Source organism: Staurois parvus, unplaced genomic scaffold (genome assembly GCF_062004578.1).
Source record: "Staurois parvus isolate SC_StPar_1 unplaced genomic scaffold, SC_StPar_1.0 ptg000031l, whole genome shotgun sequence".
In the NCBI taxonomy this organism is placed as follows: Eukaryota; Metazoa; Chordata; class Amphibia; order Anura; family Ranidae; genus Staurois; species Staurois parvus.
Genome location: NW_028317827.1, coordinates 9,791,516 through 9,811,306, shown reverse-complemented (window position 1 = coordinate 9,811,306; position 19,791 = coordinate 9,791,516). Strand labels below are relative to the sequence as shown.

At 41.5% G+C, this 19,791-nt stretch overlaps 1 protein-coding gene across 1 annotated transcript in view; it reads left to right on the top strand.

Moving 5' to 3' along the window:
• Positions 1-844: 844 nt before the first annotated feature.
• Positions 845-19,791, top strand: part of DPP4 (dipeptidyl peptidase 4) — a 156,327-nt gene continuing 137,380 nt past the window's right edge. The window contains exons 1-2 of the mRNA XM_089660038.1: positions 845-954; positions 11,591-11,628. Of these exons, the coding sequence (XP_089516164.1) occupies positions 912-954; positions 11,591-11,628 (81 nt within the window). The 5' untranslated portion in view covers positions 845-911. The remainder of the gene's footprint in view (positions 955-11,590; positions 11,629-19,791) is intronic.

Sequence of the window (19,791 nt, the reverse complement as noted above, 5' to 3'; positions counted from 1 at the left end):
CGCGCTGCGCTTCCTGAGCCGCGCATGCGCAGGGAGAATGGTAGGACATCATATGACGTCCTATCAGAACGAGAGAACCACCTTGCGCCCATCATTGTACTATAGGGAGGGCGGAAGGTGTTTAAAGACAATTAAAAAAAAAAAATAACAAACATGTCATACTCTACCTGCTTTGTGCAGTGGTTTTGCACAGAGCAGCTCTGTTCCTCCTTTTTTCAGGTCCCCAGCTGGCGCTCCAGGCCTCTCCCTCCTGTTTAGTGCCCCCAGAACAAGCAGCTTGCTATTGGGGCACCAAAGCAGTCTCTCTCCTGAGCCACTGCTCTGTGTGTCTATTCACACACAGAGCCATGGATCAGCCCCTCCCCCTCTTAGGTAAGTAGTGGGAGCTGAGGGGGCTGCTGCACACAAGTTTTTTACCTTCATGCATGAAGGTAAATAACCTTTTAGCCTTTACAACCACTTTAACTGAATTACATAAATTTTAGGGTAATGTATTTTTCACTGTAGTTGTTACTAAATGCATTATCAGATTATTAATGTGTTTTCAATTGTTGGAAGGAAATGCTCTTTTATCTAGCCCCATCTTTTTATAAATGAAAAAATAATTTTTTTTTGTTACATTATTGTACACTGTATAACGAAATCTAAATATGAAAGCTGTTCAACCAGTTTCTATCTGGCAGTATAAATAAAATCATGGTTAAGTCACAGTGACAGGCTTCCTTGTGTCAGCACCGTGCTCACATAATGCTGCAGAACAGGTTTCGGCACTTAGGCCCTCAGTGAGCCAAGTATCTTCTGTATTTGAAGCTGTTCTGTCACTTTCATTCCATTTTACCTTTCAGTGTGTTTCCTTCTGGAATTGCTTACTATTGTTCCTGACGAGTTTGAGGATCACCTCTATTTCTACCATGTCATATACACGTTTGATTAACGATCCGCATGGTATGGACGGTAAGTCGATCTTTTATCTAGAAAGGAAAAGTAAGGTTAAACTCTTCTATTTGGGGGACTTTTGATTTCCATTCACTTTTATAGGGGGGGTTTGGAAATGCTAAATTGTATACATAGGAAATACCCGCTTTATCCAAAATTAAAGAAAATGTAAGGGTTAAAGCCCTTGTCATTTTGTTTGTTGTCTCTGATCCTATACTTTTTTTCTGAAAAGTGTAAAGAACTGCCCTCTTAAACAGTGGTCAATGTAAGGATAAGGTCACACTAGCTCATTCTCTGAAGAGTGAAGGATCACTTTTCAGAGTGCAGATAATTACTGTCATGTATTCAGATGAGTCTTTTTTTTTTTTTTTTTTGTCCTGAATGGTAATTTCCAGTTGGATTTGTGCACCACAACCATGAGTCAAACGTTTGTCATGGTATGGCCCCACTGGCTTAAATGGTTGAGTTTGACAAGCAGTACCACCGATCAAATCTATCAACTCGACATGCCATGTTAAATTTACCACAGCCACAAAGCAAAGCATCATGGGCGCAGCCTGTGAACAGCCCCCTCTGGCTGTAATGTAAACTTTGTTGGTGGATGGTAAAACAGTGGCTCAAATGCTTGTTTTTACCACCATCCCCCTTGCTGTCTATGTGAAAGTGGCATAACAGGTGTCCCCATTAGAGGATTTCCCTCACCTCTTCTTTTGAGCATAACTCGTGCATTTCCCATCACAATTATTCTTGGTGACAATGGTCTTCAGGACAAACGGAGAGATTGAATCTACCCAGTGGGGACACAAACAGCAATAAAAACTTGACAGGGGCTCAAATTCTTCCTTTCTCTATCCTAAATAAAACGTTTTTAATTAACCAGTTCCCACCTGGCCCATAGACAAATGATGGCAGGGTGGGACATTCACCATTCCTGGTGGATGCCATCACAGAACATGCCTCCCGCTCCCAATGGACCACACTGCATCACTATCTGTCTCCCAATGTATTCACTGGACATTGCAAACAAAGAATTTCCCAGCAACACTTACCAACCAGCCTGCAAAACAACCAATTTGGCCCTGTCTAACAGTTTGCATTAAAAACAGAGGGTTTTATCTGCACACATTTGCAAATACATGTGTAAGCCACAGTCCCACATCAATGGTCCTCTGTATACTGCACCATTGGGCTACATGCTGGGATTCCAGTGCGCTCTTGTACCTTTCACCACCTGCCGCCCGCCATATGGTACAATGACGGGCGCAAGGTGGTTCTCTCGTTCTGGGAGGATGGGAGGACATCATATGACATTGTCCACTGTGTTCCCCGGACACAGCGGATCACCGATCAATGGAAAGAGCCGAAGATGTCGGCTCGGTCATGTGATCAACTGTGTCAAATCACAGCTGATCACATGTAAACTGGGAAATGCCGGTTATTGGCATTTCTCTCCTCTCGAGCTGTCACGCTGACAGCTCGAGAGGAGAGGAGAGCTGGTAATCGTCATTCCTCGGAGGGGACATGGAAACTGATCATCAGAGCACTAATGATCAGTTCATCATGATCAGGTGTGCCCTGATGATCTGTGTAGCCCCAGCAGTGCCACCTGTCAGTGTCCATCAGTGCCAGCTGTCAGTGCTCATCCATGCCACTTACCAGTGCCACATATCAGTGCCCATCCGAGCTGCCTTTCAGTGCCACCTATCAGTGCCAGTCAGTGCCGCCTATAAGTGTGCATCAGTGTCGCCTATCAGTGCCCGTCAGTGCTGCCTATCAGTGCCGCCTATCAGTGCCAGTCAGTGCCGCCTATCAGTGCCATGTATGAGTGCTGCTTTTCAGTGCCCATCAGTGATGCTTGTCAATGCCCATCAGTGCCACCTACCAGTGCCTCCTCATCAGTGCCCATCAGTGCTACCTATCAGTGTCCATCAGTGCAGCCTATCAGTGTCCATCACTAAAGCCTCATTAGCGCACATCAGTGAAGGAGAAAATTCACTTATTTCCAAAATTTTATAACAAAAACTAAGAAAAAACTCTTTTTTTTTCAAAATTTTCAGTGGTTTTTGGTTTGTTTAAGAAAAAAAAAACCCAGAGGTGATTAAATACCACCAAAATAAAGCTTTATCTGTCACAAAAAAATGATAAAAAATTCATATGGGTACAGTGTTACATGACCACGCAATTGTCATTCAATGTGTCATAGCGCTGAAAGCTGGAAATTGGCCTGGGCAGGAAGGAGGTAAAAGTGCCCTGTAGGCAAGTGGTTAAGGAGGGGTGGAGTGGGCAGCCCTTGGTCTATCCATTTAAATACATGTTCCTCTACTATGGGGGCTCTCAAAGTTTGTGGAGTTAGGAACCACAGAATATCGGGGTGCCGTGACAAGGCTCTGTAGCTTACGCATGTATTTGCAAATGTGTGCGAACTAAACCCTTGTTTTTAACACAAATGATTAGACAGGTTCATTCGGTTTGTTTGCAGGCTGGTTGGCAAGCTGAGCAGGGAATTTTTCTCTTTTTTTTGTTTGACATGCGTCGCCCCTTCCATTTGCTCCTTGCTGTGAAGGCCAGTTATAGATTGGGGCAGCGGACATTTTTTGTACTCTGTATACTGTGGACCTAACTAGATTTTCCAAAGCGTCCATAGTAGGAGCACATGTATTAATGGATAGGTGAAGGGCAGGTGTGCCTGAAGGAGCCCATCCCTCCTTAAAGGTATAGAGGCACACATGATGCCCAGCTATACCAAAATGACAGCAAAGGCATCCAGTGCATCCAAATTAGCCAACAACACAGCAGCAGACTGACAATGCTATCAGCATTCTCCTTTGTGCTGCCTTTACCCCCCAACCCCCCACCCATCTGAGCTAGGCTGTGCAAGAGGGAGAGGCTTGTAGGGTGGCCTATGCCAAGTGTTAGATTGGTAAGGACAGGCTTTCCACCTAGTGACTGCAATACATCCATACAACAAGTACCCCTTCCAGCAGGTTTGTCTAAGCCTCACAATCATGAGTGAAAGAGTCTTTCAGAACGTTTGGGTATGGGAGAAGCCATAGCTACAGCTCAATATTACATAGTGCAAAATCAGAAGAAAAACTCCTTGGCTTGAGAAGCCTCTCTATTCCCAGTAGCTTCAGGTATAATACGAGGGCCCAACACTCCACTGGGCCAGTGGGGCACCTCAGCCCCAAGTGGTTGGTCTGCTTCAACTAATGGGAGACCCACGGATTTACTTCATCACTATTCCCTGCAGAGCCTATAAGCCTCACTACAAGTCTCACTTACTCTTTATCCTAGAACATTGCAGACACCAAATGTTCAGTTGGGTACAGTTTGCCCTGTAACAATTTTACTTCAACATAATTTGTCAGCGAACAATCTTCCTATCATAAGTAGGCATATCCAACATGGTATGTAGAAGAGACATCTTCCATAACTTCTAGTGTTTGGGTGCTCACAGTGACACAGCTGCTCAGTTAGTTTCCTAAAAAGGATGAAACCGCTGTCCTGTCTATCCCCAAAAGGCTCTGCGGGTAAAGTTGTTCCCAGCATGGGTACTCTCGGTGCTTTCTGGTTTCTATTCTGGTATATTTAGGGCTTCCTTCATGGGGAAAACCTTGCGTAAGATATGCCTGTGATCCCAAATGTTCCTCAGCCACTAAAGGTTCTCTCCTTGTCTGGGAGCAGCCTTGTTCCTTAGAAAAGGGCAATTATGTGGGCTTCTCTTTCTCAGCCTACATGATGGTAGTTGGGCTCTTCATGTATCATGCAGGACTCCCTATATGTCGTGCAGAGCGTGGTATTTATTGTATACCATATCTACACAAAAATGGCCACCAAATCCCATGGGAATCCTGTGGCTTATCTGGCATAGCTTTCCCTAAGATGGCCACTGCAGAGCACAAGGTAGTCCTCTGCAGGGTTTCCAGCACTGCCTGGCGTCACTTGGTGGTGAACCTCAGAGAGGCACCACTCTCGACCCTCCATTCTAACATCCTTCTCTGGGCTGATATCAAGTTAAATCCACGTGTTTTAATTTGAAAAAAACATGTAAGAACGTGTTAATTATTGCAGAGGTACATTCATTTGTGTCTTTCATATTTATCTGGGGTTCAGCTTTACCTTTGATTAATAAGCCTTGTGCTATCTTGTCCTCCATAAGAGTTTTGTTAGTATCCCAAGGTACCAATGCTTTAGGCAGGCCATAGATTGTTCAAATCTCAGCTAGTTCAGAAGAAACCGGCCAAGATTCAAGCCTTGTATGTGCAAGCTTAATGTATACAAGTTGATCGATTGATCAGCATGGGTACAACCAGGTTGCTGAATTTCATGGATTTATTGCTAGCAACTGTTATAGTCTCTAGCAATAATCACTGTGTTCTCCTAGCAGGGATGGCTCCCTTGACGGGAGAACACAAACGCTCGGTTGGAGTGATCTCATGACAAGCACAGGTATCTTATCACAATGGCAGGGTGTTAACCCAAAGATTGCCTCTGCAGAATGACTTTCACCACCCAGCAACCAGCTCTTTCTCCTTTTTTCTATACTATCGAAGGCCAAACTTTGTAAAGGACCTTTTTACAAGCTGAACAGCTTCTATTTCCTCTTTAAATTGTATTCTCCTAGGGAGCCAATGATATTGTACCACCCGCCTCTAGTAAAAGATCTACAGGATTATACAGAAGCCTAGTTCCCAATGAAGGGAATGCAGCTCACAGCAATGCACTGTATCTCTGGGACAGGAAGTGAAGGAAAATCACCCAAACAGGGTCACACATTGGGGTAAATCTCCCCCATAAAAACAAGAAATCAAATTTAAAATGTTTGGCAAGAGTTTCACTCTAAGAACACCTGTTTGGTTTAAAACGCCATTGATGTACTGTAGATGAAGAGAGTCAAAATAATAGACTGAAATAGCACATCTATAAATAATGAACACAATAAAAAAAAATTTACCCTATATACTAAACTATGAGTGCAATAGTGAAAAAACCTCAGCGCTATCACTCTAAAGCAGTGCAAACTACTGAGCGAAAAAATTTTGCATACACAAAAATATCTAAATGCTATGTATAACTAATGTTAGTACTACTGCTCACACTGTGTTCCCACAAAAAAGTAAAAAAAAATAGTATAAGTGCCTCAGTGCCGCGCAGTACCAAATCATGCTAGTGATAAATTCTCATGTGCCGTGCAATATTACATAGAATCATATCAAATAATCAAAGTGTTTTAGGTGGACCTACGTGTATCCTATGCGTTTATGTCCAAATATAGAACATGTGTAGAACCTATGCGTTTTAGGTCATCACAATATATCTGGAACAATACTCGAATTAAATCTTATAATAAAGTATGTTCAGTGGACATGCGTGTGTCGTATGCGTATATCATATGCGTATATGTCAAAACACAGAATCATGCATAAAATATATGCGTTAAACGCCTCACCATATATCTGAAACAATCCACACCCATAACTACAAAACATAAAATAATGGTAAATTCCAAGGGTCCATATATTTTTATTAGAATACTCTATGTCCAGAAATCCAGCCCTGCAATCCATCAAATATGTACTACATGCTGTGCTCGTCATTTCTAAAATCTTCGTTTATATGATCACCACATGTAGATACCCATATTATGCTCTCACATTTTTGATAGGCCTCGCAACAAGATCTCATGCGCCTGCCCCTTGTAGTTGGGTCACCTATATCACAAGAGTAATGGTTTCCTCCAGGTCACTGGGGCTTCTCAATCCATCTCCATCCTCAGCAACCCTTGGTGGAATGTTTTCAATAAACTCAGAACAGAGAAGGAAATATGCTCCCCGCTTAACACAGCATTTATTGAAAAAAATATAATACACTCAGCTTTTTTGGTGCACAGATCCAGTGCACATGGAATACAGGCATGTATAGTTGAAACCAACCAACAACATGGTTTATTTAAAGGTTTTCAAAGCATACAATTAAATGGGAACAAAAACTTAGCCATGGACAAAAAAATTAAAATATTTAATAATGATTATAAATGCCTCCCGGTTGTCTCTATTTTTGGGGTAAATTTTTTTGGAAGTTCAGCAAGAGTTGACTCATCTGAATGTAAATTTACATAATGATGTGACTGTTAGGTGTTTCATATATTGTGTGTCTGATGATACTTGACATAAGTAGGAAAAATGCACTCCACCCAAACTGATCTGTCAACTGGCACTCTCCATTGTCACAAACAAGCCATGCCAGGGCTCTTTGGAAACTTTGACCAGCAGATGTTACTTTACTTTACTATGGTCCGGCAAAGTTTTGTGTATACTGAACTGATCACTAGAAAGCTCAGTGTCTCATTATTGCCAGACAATAATTCTTATGGATTTGTCTTCTAACTTCAAATAGTATAGGTTTTAGCGGAAAATAAACCAATACTCCCAATCCCTCAATGTAACTAAAGCCAGCCATAGACTGATCTAAATTTTTGATCTGTCTATGGGCGGATTGGTTGTAGTAAAGTCAATCCATCGATCATTTTCAGCACAACCAGCCTGTCAAGTTTTATTTTTGCCGGTGGCTATAAATCTGCCAGCAGTGACCACTGTATGGGGAAGGCTCTCTGTGCTCCCCATCAGCACAACACAACAGTGCAGCAAGAGTGTTGATGAGGAATCGAGCAACTTTCTTTGCTTCAACATGTGGTTGAAGGAAAGAAAATTGGATAATGTATGGCTTACCTTACTGTCTAATTTCCCAGCTTCACTGACACAATCAAGAACACATTGGATCATATAAAGCCAACTGTCCTACCATCTTCTTTTTTTTTTTTCTTTGGCCTGCGGAAGAAACGTATGCAAAAGGAGAACAAATTGACTCCTCAAAGACTAGGCCCAAAAAAACATACCCAGAATTTTCTGTAATAATATAGAACTGCTTACACAAACTGAAAGTAGAACTCAATGTAGATATAAAAGACACAAATAATATTTATAATTACAAATAGTGTAAGTACCTCAGTTTGGCTTGACATCACTCTTTTGCAATCCACTGTATAGCAGCACTTCAACTTGGCTCATCTGACCAGAGCACCTTCCTCGACATGTTTGCTGTGTCCCCCACGTGGCTTCTCACAAACTGCAAATGGGACTTCCTATGGTTTTCTTTCACCAATAGCTCTCTTCTAGGCACTCTTCAATAAAGGCCAGATTTGTGGAGTGCACGGCTACTAGTTGTCCTGTGGACAGATTCTCCCACCTGAGCTGTGGATCTCTGCAGCTCCCCCAGAGTTACCATGGGCCTCTTGGCTGCTTCTCTGATTAATGCTCTCCTCGCCCGGCCTGTCAGCTTAGGTGGACGGCCATGTCTTGGCAGTGGTGTATTTAGGTTTTGTGCTGCCCTAAGCAACACAAAAATTGGCGCCCTCCCCCCCGTAGAGAGAGCCTGACATTGACCAACAACACCCTTGATCCCCACTCGAGAGAGCCTTCCACTACCACTGCCCACCATACACCAGCCACCATCCCCCATGGTGACAGAGAGAGATATTCACCTTCGCAGCTCCGGACATCCCCGGGAATGAGAGTTGGGCTGTCCATACACCATCATGAAACCCGCAACCTCTCTCGGAACCCACCAGGTTCCCATGCTGTGTGTGTCCCTTCTTCCGTCCCTTCTTCTGAGGGGCAGTGCTGTCCCCCCCTGAAAAACGCCGCCCTAGGAAAATGCCTTGTGGTAAATACACCCCTGTGTCTTGGTAGATTTGAAGTTGTGCCATACTCTTTCTATTCTCGGATAATGGATTGAACAGTGCTCTGTGAGATGTTCAAAGCTTGGGATTTTTTTTATAACCTAACCCTGCGTTACACTTCTCCACAACATTGTCCCTGACCTGTCTGGTGTGTTCCTTGACTTTATGATGCTGATTGTTCACTAATGTTCTCTAACAAACCTCTGAGGGCTTCACAGAACAGCTGTATTTATACCGAGATTAACCCCTTGCTTACCGGGCACTTATACCCCCTTCCTCCCCAATTTTCAGCTTTCAGCGCTGTCGCACTTTGAATGACAATTGCGCAGTCATGCAACACTGTACCCACATGAAATTTTTATAATTTTTTTGAGACAGATAGCGCTTTCTTTTAGTGGTATTTAATCACCTCTGGGTTTTTTATTGTTTGCTAAACAAACCAAAAACAACTGAAAATTTTGAAAAAAAAATGTCATTTCTTAGTTTTTGTTATAAAGTTTTTTAAATAAGTGATTTTTCTCCTTCACTGATGTGCGCTAATGAGGCTGCAGTGATGGGCACTGATAGGCTGCACTGGTAGGTAGCACTGATGGGCATTGACAGGCATTACTGATGGGCACTGAAAGGCGGCACTGATAGGCGGCACTGATAGGTGGCACTGACTGGCACTATTAGGTGGCACTGGCTGGCACTGTTAGGTGGCACTGATAGGCAGCACTGACAGTCACTGATAGGTGGCACTGATAGGCGGCACTGATTGGCAGCACTGATAGGTGGCACTGACTGGCACTGATAGATGACACTGAAAGGCAGTTCAGATGGGCACTGATATGTGGCATTGATGTGAACTGATGGGCACTGATATGTGGCATTGATGAGGCACTGATGGGCACTGGCAGGTGGCACTGATAAGCACTGTCAGCTGGCATTGATGGACACTGACAGGTAGCACTGCTGGGGCTACACTGATCATCAGGGCACACTTATCATCAGTACCCTGATGATTAGTGTACATGTCCCCTACAAGGAATGCCGATTACCGGCTCTCCTCTACTCACGAGCTGTCAGCTTGACAGCTCGTGAGGAGAGAAATGCAGATAACCGACATTTCCCTATTTACATGCGATCAGCTGTGATTTGACACAGCTGATCACATGACCGAGCCGACATCTTTCCGTTGATCGGTGATCCGCAGTGTCCGGGGGACACAACGCATCGCCGTGCTGCGCGCTCCCAGAGCCGCGCATGTGCGGTTAGAGTGGGAGGACATCATATGACGTCCTCCCAGAACGAGAGAACCGCCTTGTGCCCGGCGGGCGGGAGGCGGTTAAATTACACACAGGTAGACTCTATTTACTAATTAGGTGACTTCTGAAGGCAATAGGTTCCACTAGATTTTACTTAGGGGTATCAGAGTAAAGGGGGCTGAATACAAATGCACGCCACACTTTTCAGATATTTATTTATAAAAAATTTTGAAAACCATTTATCATTTTCCTTCCACTTCACAATTCTGTGCCACTTTGTGTTGGTCTATCACATAAAATCCCAGTAAAATACATTTTAAGTTTTTAGTTGTAACATGACAATGTGGAAAATTTCAAGGAGTATGAATATTTAGTCAAGGCACTGTATGTATGTGCAAATGCATAAATACGTGCATATATGTGCATATGCCACACTCCCTTAATTTAAAAATAGCTAATAGAATTTTTGCATGTGTGTACATGTACATTCAAGTGCTATACAGTCCACCCTCCATGTTTTTTTCTGCTGGGAATATCTGATATTCATACGCCAGTACCATGTGCAAGTACCCTGAAACAAAAAAAACCCCACTTGTTTCCTATGTGCATTTGCTTAAAGTCTACTTCTCTCTGTGGTTCTAAGGGCAGAAGGTTTTTTTTATCTTAATGCATTCTATGAATTAAGGTAAAAAGCCTTCTGCATGCAGTCCCCCGTCCCCCCCCCAAACCCCCTTTATACTCACCTGAGCCCAATCTTGATCCAGCAATGTGCATGAGAGCAGCAGATCTCTCGTGTGTGTTTTTCTCTCCTCATTGGACAGAGAGGCAGCAGTGGAAGCCATTGGTCAGTGAGAAGAGAGTGGGGAGGGGGGGGTAGAGCTGAGCCACGCTCTGTGTGTCAATGGACATACAAAGTCGGCTCGAATGTAAACATGCACGAGTGCTCCCATAGCAAGGGGCTTGCTATGGCAGCACTCAGCAAGGGGATGGAGCCAGGAGTGCCGGTGAAGGACCAGAGAAGAGGAAGATCGGGGCTGCTCTGTGCAAAACCACTGCACAGAGCAGGTAAGTATAACATGTTTGTTATTTAAAAAAATAAAATTTTTGCTTTAGGAATTGCTTTAAACAAAATACAGCAAATTCTCCATACATGACAACTTGACCTGACTACAATTTGCCTATAACGTTTTATTAAAGACATACCACCTCTCATTCACATCATTCAAATTCAGAGTTCTTTTTTTTCTTCCTTAAGTGTCCAGACTTGCATAAAACTTCGATAACTTTCTGGGCTGACAGCTAACTTGATTACAAAGTGATCATGCACTCCCCCTCTCTTCTCAGCCCAAAACAGCTGGCAGAAACTTCCCTCTCTCTTTTTCCTGTACACTTTGAAGCTGATCTGTTGCAGGCTCCACTCTCCTCACTTATGGACTTTTAGATGACCCTGTAGATAGATCAGTGTCTTCGCTATTATAAAAATGTTGTAATGTGCTTGGAACTGCCTTCAAGTATCTAGGACTATGCCCAATCCTACTGTTCCTTACTAATGTTTAACTATTTGCACTGAACTTGTTAACAGAGTGACTTGGATGATCACGGGATATCTGATACTTAAATTATTTTTCTTCTTCTTTCTGCGTCACTGCTCTCACTTACTCTGGAGCAGGGAACTACATTCCTGTAAGGACGCCGACAAAGATGAAAGTAAGTGACTTACCTTGATATATTGCAATGTACAATATTGTGTTTTGGGTTTTTTTTGCATACTTTGCATTCAAACAGAAGCAGCTGCTGATGAAGTACAAACTTCAACATACCTTTCTAATATCTAACTTGCAGAGCCATGATAGCTTAAGATTCATAGTTTGGTAGAACCTGATTATTGGTAATTTCCTATGTATATATCAGTGCAGTTACACTGCTGCAAATGGTAGCATCAGGTACTATATAAACTTCAGACATTCATTGGGATACCAGCTGCAGCACAAATGCATCCAGGCCAAATTTTTATTGAAGGCGTACATTTTTTTGGTGATTCTTGAAATCTTTTCATATGTTGTAGAAAATATACCAGCAGCATGAAAACATTAGTTAATATGTAGTGAATGCATTGTAGTGTGATCGTACTGAATGCCTACCAACACCAAAAGGTAAAATTACGGGAGCATTCAGACCTACTTATCCTAATAAAAACTTGCAGTATGTGTTGCTCCTGGATGGTCAGCTCTCAATAAATGAATGGAAATGGCTCTATCTTAGAAATGGGTGCAGAGGTTTGCAATTAACTTTCCAGAGCACTACACCAATTACATAACTATATCCATAGAATGGATGTTTTTCAGCCAGGGTGCCTTCTGGGTTTTTAAGAGGTGCCTAAAAATTGCCCAAAAATTGTGTACAAGCAAGTAGGGTGGATAAAGCCTGCCTTTTTGAAAGCCACAGGTTTTTGTTCTGCAACTTTACAACTTTTGGCACCATGCATCCTGACAACCAATGACATTATCAGTCGATGAGGGAGACACAGAATCCCTGTTTGCCCCTCCTCTGCCCCTCTCTACCAGCACTGGGGTCACTTTAGCCGACTGAAAGTGAAGAGAAAAGCTGGACTATTCATGCGTACCATTGTGCAAAGGTGTATTGACTTTGTAAGAATAAATCACCTCTAATGTTGGGTGTCCTATATATGGGTGCTGTGTTGGGTAAAACTATTAATTTAGTTGTTAGAAAGGGATGCCTTGTGATTTGTACATAATTTTAAAGGGTGCCTTAACTGAATGAAGGTTGAGAAATATTGCCGTAGAAGACCATGGAACAGTTATGGAACCCAGAAACATGGGGCTAGGACACGGTCCTCTTAGTAGTAACTCTTTTAGTAGTTTGCACAGGTTGCAAAAGCATTCAGCCAATACATTGTGTGTGCATATGTGTGTATATATGTGTGTGTATGTATGTGTGTGTATATATATATATATATATATATGTATGTGTGTGGTATATGTACGTGTGTGTGTGTGTGTGTGTGTGTGTGTGTATATATATATATATATATATATATATATATATATATATATATATACACATACATATAATTGGGGGACTTCTAACATTGTTGCTTTAATTATTCTGCTCAAAGACTTGTCTTTTAGGGGGAGAGTAGAGACGTGTAATATTATAGTATGTGTGCGTATATGTATGTAAGTATGTGTGTGTGTGTGTGTATATATATATATAAAATTGGGGGACTTTAAAATTTGTTGCTTTAATTATTTTGCTCAAAGACTTGTCTTTTAGGGGGAGAGTAGAGAAGTGTAATATAGTTACAGCACTACCCTACATACAGTGTATTAGGAGTGGATACCTCTTGAGTCATAGAAGAAATTGACCTCATTCAATTTTAAAGAGCTCTTAGCTTTTTCTCCATAAAGAAAAAACATTGACCTTAAACAATAAATACAATTGAGATTTGTATAATTGTCAGTGGTCAAAGGCCAGGTACCTGCTCAGTAATAAAGAACAGTCAGCTTAAGAATATACTTTGCAAGCAATTAATGAGAACTGCTTTGGCAATGCTGTTTGCGGTATGATGATCCACGTTGATATTTGCGCAGTTCGTTTTTATAGGCTTCAGGCTTCTGGATTCCATTACATTTTTCACCTGCATGACTGGGACACACATTAATGTATTCAGACACAAACGTTACAGGAGAACAGTACATTGCTAAGGTCATGCAAGAGGATTTACATTTTCAATACCTTTTGTTTGGGGGGGGGGGGGGTCTTGTATTTGGCCACTGGACATGCAGGGATCTGGTGGTCAAAGCTAAACATGAGAGAGCTATTTTAATTTTTTTATTTAATGAAGGGTAAAGGTTAATGAGTGCAATTAAAATTTTGCTAGAGCGTTGACAAGACAGAACAATCCCAGCCACATCATCAGTATGAGGACCAGATATACATCAGTCAGCGAAAAGATAAAAAGGCTGGTGGCCTCTAATAACATGAGGGAGGCTGCAATAGAATATGAGAATTCATTTTGAGGGGGTAAGGCACACCCATCATAAACCAAGTAGATAGGGAAGCTGCTGCTTATGACTGATGATGAAGATGAAAAAAATACAATGCTTCCTTTTTTTTTGTCCAAAGTGCTGCATCAGCACCGTAGAATCCGCCTCATCTGAATCTTGTGCAGGACAGGGAGGCTGCTAACAATGAAAAATAAGACCATAGAAATGTATTTTATGGACACATTGATTTCTGTGGTATGGTAGCATCACAACAGTACCGTGGACCAGGAACAGTTCATCCACAAGGCAACCTAAGCAGGAGCCTAGGACCCAGTGAACGAATGTCCATGGGATCCATCTACAACCTTAATGCTCCTGAAGTAAGCTAAGAGAATAGTGTAACAGGTCAAGACTGTACACCTACCTGTCTGTCAAATACCTAGTAGAGAACACGCTGATGAGAGGGCTTCCCTAAAACCTCCTGTTCAATACCCCCTGGAGTTGGTGACAGGGCATAACAGGAAGAGGAGTGGAATGGGTGCCTGCAGTAGGTCCTGGCACAGTGGGTGGTCAGATGACAGTCTGGATACTGCTGGGATGCTTAGACTGGAACTTGTGCAGAATGCTGGCACCCAGGAGGAGCTCAGGACATTGCAGATGCCAAAAACTAGGCTTTAGTCAAGACGGGCCAGAGTTGGCAACAACTGGACAGCAGAAGTACGAAATTAAGGCAAGAGAAAGGTCAGATGCAAGGTCGGAGTTGTTATCAAATGAGTAATGGAGGTACCAAACAAGCAGTCAAAGGATGAAGGATGAAGTTAGGAAACAAACCAAGGTCAGTAGCAGGGCATCTGAACAGAGCAGAGTCAGGGGGCAAGTCAGGTCAAACACAGGATAGCAGGATACAGATCTGGTCACGAGCAGACAACTCAGCAAATGTTCCTCAGCGTGTTGTATTTTAAATAGGGTGCTAAAGCCTGTGTCAGACATGCGCAATCATTTGCGCTAATGTGTATTGGTGTGAGCACATACAGATGTGTTCAAAATAATAGCAGTCAGACATCACTAACCTGATCAATCACTGTTTTTGGTAGAAATGATATTTCTACATGGCAAATAATTTACTAGCAGGTTTAGTAGAGTAATACAAATCCAACAGACCCAACAGTCATGACATGCATTCTGCTGATTCTGTGTAATTGAATCACTAATTGAAAGGGGCATGTTCAAAATAATAGCAGTGTGGAGTTTTATTAGTGAGGTCATTCATTCTTTGAAAAACAGGTGGCAATTATTGCCCTTATTTAAGGAAGGAAGGTAGCAAATGTTGTACATGCTGGTTACAGTGCATTTCTCTCTGAAATTCTGAGGAAAATGGGTCGTTCCAGACATTGTTCAGAAGAACAGCGTACCTTGATTAAAAAGTTGATTGGAGAGGGGAAAACATATAAAGAAGTGCAGAAAATGATAGGCTGCTCAGCTAAAATGATCGCAAATGCTTTAACATGGAAACCAAAACCTGAAAGACGTGGAAGAAAGAGAAAAACTACCATTCGAATGGATAAAGAATAGCCAAAATGGCAAGGACTCAGCCAACAATCAGCTCCAGGAAGATCAAAGAAGGTCTAAAGTTACCTGTGAGTACTGTTACAATTAGAAGAATCCTATGTGAAGCCAAGCTATCTGCAAGAAGCCCCCGCAAAGTCCCACTGCTGAAAAAAAGTCATGTGCTGAAGAGGTTACAATTTGCCAAAGAGCACATTGACTGGCCTAAAGAGAAATGGCACAACATTTTGTGGACTGATGAAAATATGATTGTTCTTTTTGGGTCTAGTGGCCGAAGACAGTTTGTCAGACGACCCCCAAACACTGAATTCAAGCCACAGTGAAGACAGTGAAGCATGGTTGCGCAAGCATCATGATATGGGGATGTTTCTCATACTACGGTGTTGGGCCTATTTATCGCATACCAGGGATCATGGATCCGTTTGAATACATCAGAATACTTGAAGAGGTCATGCTGCCTTATGCTGAAGAGGAAATGCCCTTGAAATGGGTGTTCCAACAAGACAACGACCCCAAACACACCAGTAAACGTGCAACATCTTGGTTCCAGACCAACAAGATTGACGTTATGGAGTGGCCATCCCAATCCCCGGATCTTAATCCAATCGAAAACTTGTGGGGTGACATCAAAAATGCAGTTTCTGAGGCAAAACCAAGAAATAGAGAAGAACTGTGGAATGTAGTCCAATCATCCTGGTCTGGGATACCTGTTCACAGGTGCCAGAAGTTGGTTGACTCCATGCAACACAGATGTACAGCAGTTCTCAGAAACAGTGCTTATACAACTAAATATTCATTAAGTGATTCAAAGGAAAGCAAAATCTTCAAACCTTTTTCAGTTTATATAGTGAATGTTTGAGTTTGTAAAGAAGAATACAAATACTGCTATTTTTTTGAACAGTCTAATATTCACTTTTCTTCAATTTTTTTAGAGCAACAACACAAATTTGATATATTTTTCTTCATGTTTTGAATTGGAATAGAATGTGTAGTGTTTCCAATGCATTTGTGTGTATGGAAATAAAAGCTATTAGAAGGATTTTGAGCTTTATTCACTTTTTTCAACACACTACTATTATTTTGAACACAACTGTATATTAGAATAAGTGTGTACATGTATACAGTGTATTGGGCCACTGGCTATATTATGTGCATGCACAGATCTTAAGGAACGGCCATGCACCCGATGTTCTTGACAATGTCACATCACAAGGGAATATAAACTTCTAGTCAGTTTAGGGGTTTATTTACTAAAACTGGAGAGTGCAAAATCAGATGCAACTCTGCTCAGAAACCAGTCAACTTCCATATTTTCCAATGCTCAGTTGAACAAGCTGAATTTAGGAGCTGGTTGGGTACAATGTACAGCTGCACCAGATTCTGAGTGCTCCGGTTTTAGCAGATCTACCCCTTAGTGTCTGATGTGGCCATGCCAGTACAGACCATGTCAATGGAGCAGCTTCTCCATTTAAATTTAAATCATTATCTGTTTCAATGGAAGGGATTGGGGGCAATAATGCTACCCTGCCTAGGGCCCCACTCTGCCCTAATCTGTCTCTTCTTTGAACCTTCCACAGCACTACTCTTAGATTTAAGAACTAACTGGATATGCTAAATGATAAGGGAGAATAAGATACAGATCGAGGTACTGCTGCTCATTCATACATTATGAATATCAATAAACTATAGATGCTGTTTTTATTTTTTTTTTTCATACCCAGTAAAGGAATTACTGGAATGAGACACAGTTATTTAATGGTTTTGAAAGTTCTTTATCAGGAATATAATGGAATGTAGTGTCTGTCTTATGATGTACAGTATGTAGATGCACCAAAGGATATGGCATGTAGAAGTGGCAATGTAAAGTCGAGTAGAAAAACACAAGGACCTTTTAGTGCAGGGTTTGTGTCCTACAACACATTGAATGATAACAGAGTTCAAAATGTCTTGGAAGCAGGATATATTTGAAGACCTTTTTTGCAGCTGAGGCAAGATTGTGGGATTGGTCTGGGAGTGGGAATTGGCAGATATGATAACAGCAATAAAAAAGACAATAAAGAGTTTAGTTTGCAAGTATGTGGACTCTACAAGTCATTACTGAATCCCAAGTTTGGTTAGCAAACGCATCTCTGACTAAAAAAAAAATATTTTCTTTTCTTTTTTTATTATGGAACAGAGATTTAAAGTCTAATGGACATCATTACTGTGTACCCGTGCTCCCATACAAATTTCTGGAAAGCGTAAACAGTGTGCTAAAGTGTATGTAATGGCAAAACTTATTTTTTTCTTGCTAGAGCATGGGATTCACCCTGTCTTTCTGTCCAGATATCCATTGTCACCGGACTGAAAGTGAGGCAAAATCCAAAATTCTGAGTTGCCATCACAACACTAGGTGAGAAAAAATCTTCCAATGGGGTGACAGGTGTCTAAGAGGTGATTAACTTTGGAGAGATTTCTTCCCCCTTTTCCCCCCAGGAAGTGAAGGGAAACTCTTGAATCGGACAGAAATGACTCTGTGGGGGTTTATCTGCTAAAACTGTAGAGTGCAAAATCTGGTGCAACTTTTCATAGAAACCAATCGGCTTCCAAGTTTTCTTGCAAAAGCTTATTTGAACAAACTGAAGTTAAAAGATGATTGGCTACCATGCACAGCTGCACCATCTTATGAATGCTCCAATTTTAGTAAATCCCCCTTCCTGAATATGACAGAAAAAAACTGATAGTTTTAACCATCCCCTCCAAATAAATTGAGGTGAATCACCCCTTTAACAGTAGTCGCCTAAAAGAAAATTCCCCATTGGACGATTTTTGGAAGATATGTTTTAGGCCTCATGCTCACTGGATGCTTTGATCCTCTCTCCTACACCCCTTTGTGCTTGTAATGTGTTTTAGGTGTGTCAAGCACTTGAGCTTAATTCATTTCATTGGCCATAATAGTATTATATCCTGGCCATTGAATTAACGCTCAACAGCTAACTGCACTTAGCGCTTAGATACGTCTACGCGCATTTAGATGTGTTAAACAACCAAATGCCACTGCTGCTGGATGCACTGGCAAACAACCAAGCACAATCGCCACAAAATAAATGTATTTATTTTTTTATAATACTACAGAGTGCTTGGATTAATATGTCGGCAAAAGATTGTATCTATAGTGCTAAACACCCCACGCACGAGTGATATTCTGTAATCCATACATACATAAGCTCTGTACAATATATTATTTTTTAAATTATATTTCAGTGGTTCCTTGCACGTAAAGTGATTGTAAATGGGGGCACTCATGTAGGCTCGAGTCCCGCTGCCTGTGTCTATAGACTCAGCCCCCCCGTTCTCTCGTCACTGACTTTGTTTGACAGCAGAGAGAGCCATTGGCCTGTGAGCAAAGCTTGTGAGACCCGGACGTGAGAGGAGAGAGCCTGCAGACGTACATACTGCTGGAACGAATGATGGCTCAGGTAAGTATTGGGGGGTTGAGGGAGCATTACTGATGCTTAAACATTTTTTACCTTTTAATGCAAGGAATGCATTAAGGTAAAAAGAATTTAGGCTTTATAACCACTTTAAGTGTCTCAGATAAAATAAATGTGGATGATTTATTTTATATTAAAAACTTCAGAAAACATTCCCAGCACTGCCTGTATTTGGAAAGCTGACCATACTCGAGTAGAAATTTCAAACTTCAAACTTTTTCATTTCATTTTCTAATCATTAGTGGGGTCAAACTGATTTGAAATCAAACTTCTTGACGGGAAAATTTTAAGGAACTGGTTGGAAAATTCTTCTCAAACAAACAAATTTGTAATAGTGTATGTGGTTTTTGTTTGAGAAAGTCCATTTGTTCCAAAATTGAATGTTAAAAGCAAACAGAATTTTGAAGTATTTTCACACAATGGTAGTCAAGTCCTCAAATTTACTGAGAATTGTTGTACAAACATTATTTGGAAATTCTTCTAGTGGATGGTCAGCATAAGTTAACTGCAACGGTAAACCATAGTAAAATAATGAATATAAATTAATTACTCAAATGCTACATATATTGTAGTAAGACTAATATTTTTACAGTGGCCTAACAGATTGTCACAGGTTAGCCTGTTTACTTTAGTGCTACATGTAAAAAAAAAAAAGACACACACCACATTTATTTCCTAAAAATGAAACAGCTGGTCCCCCTAGTTTGTCCCAATGTACAGTAATAATATGCACCGCATACTAGCATATTATGACAGACTTACCTGCTAACGGAGCCCTCCAGTGCAGCATTTCCATCTTTGCATCTTTGCCTGGTCTTCCTTCC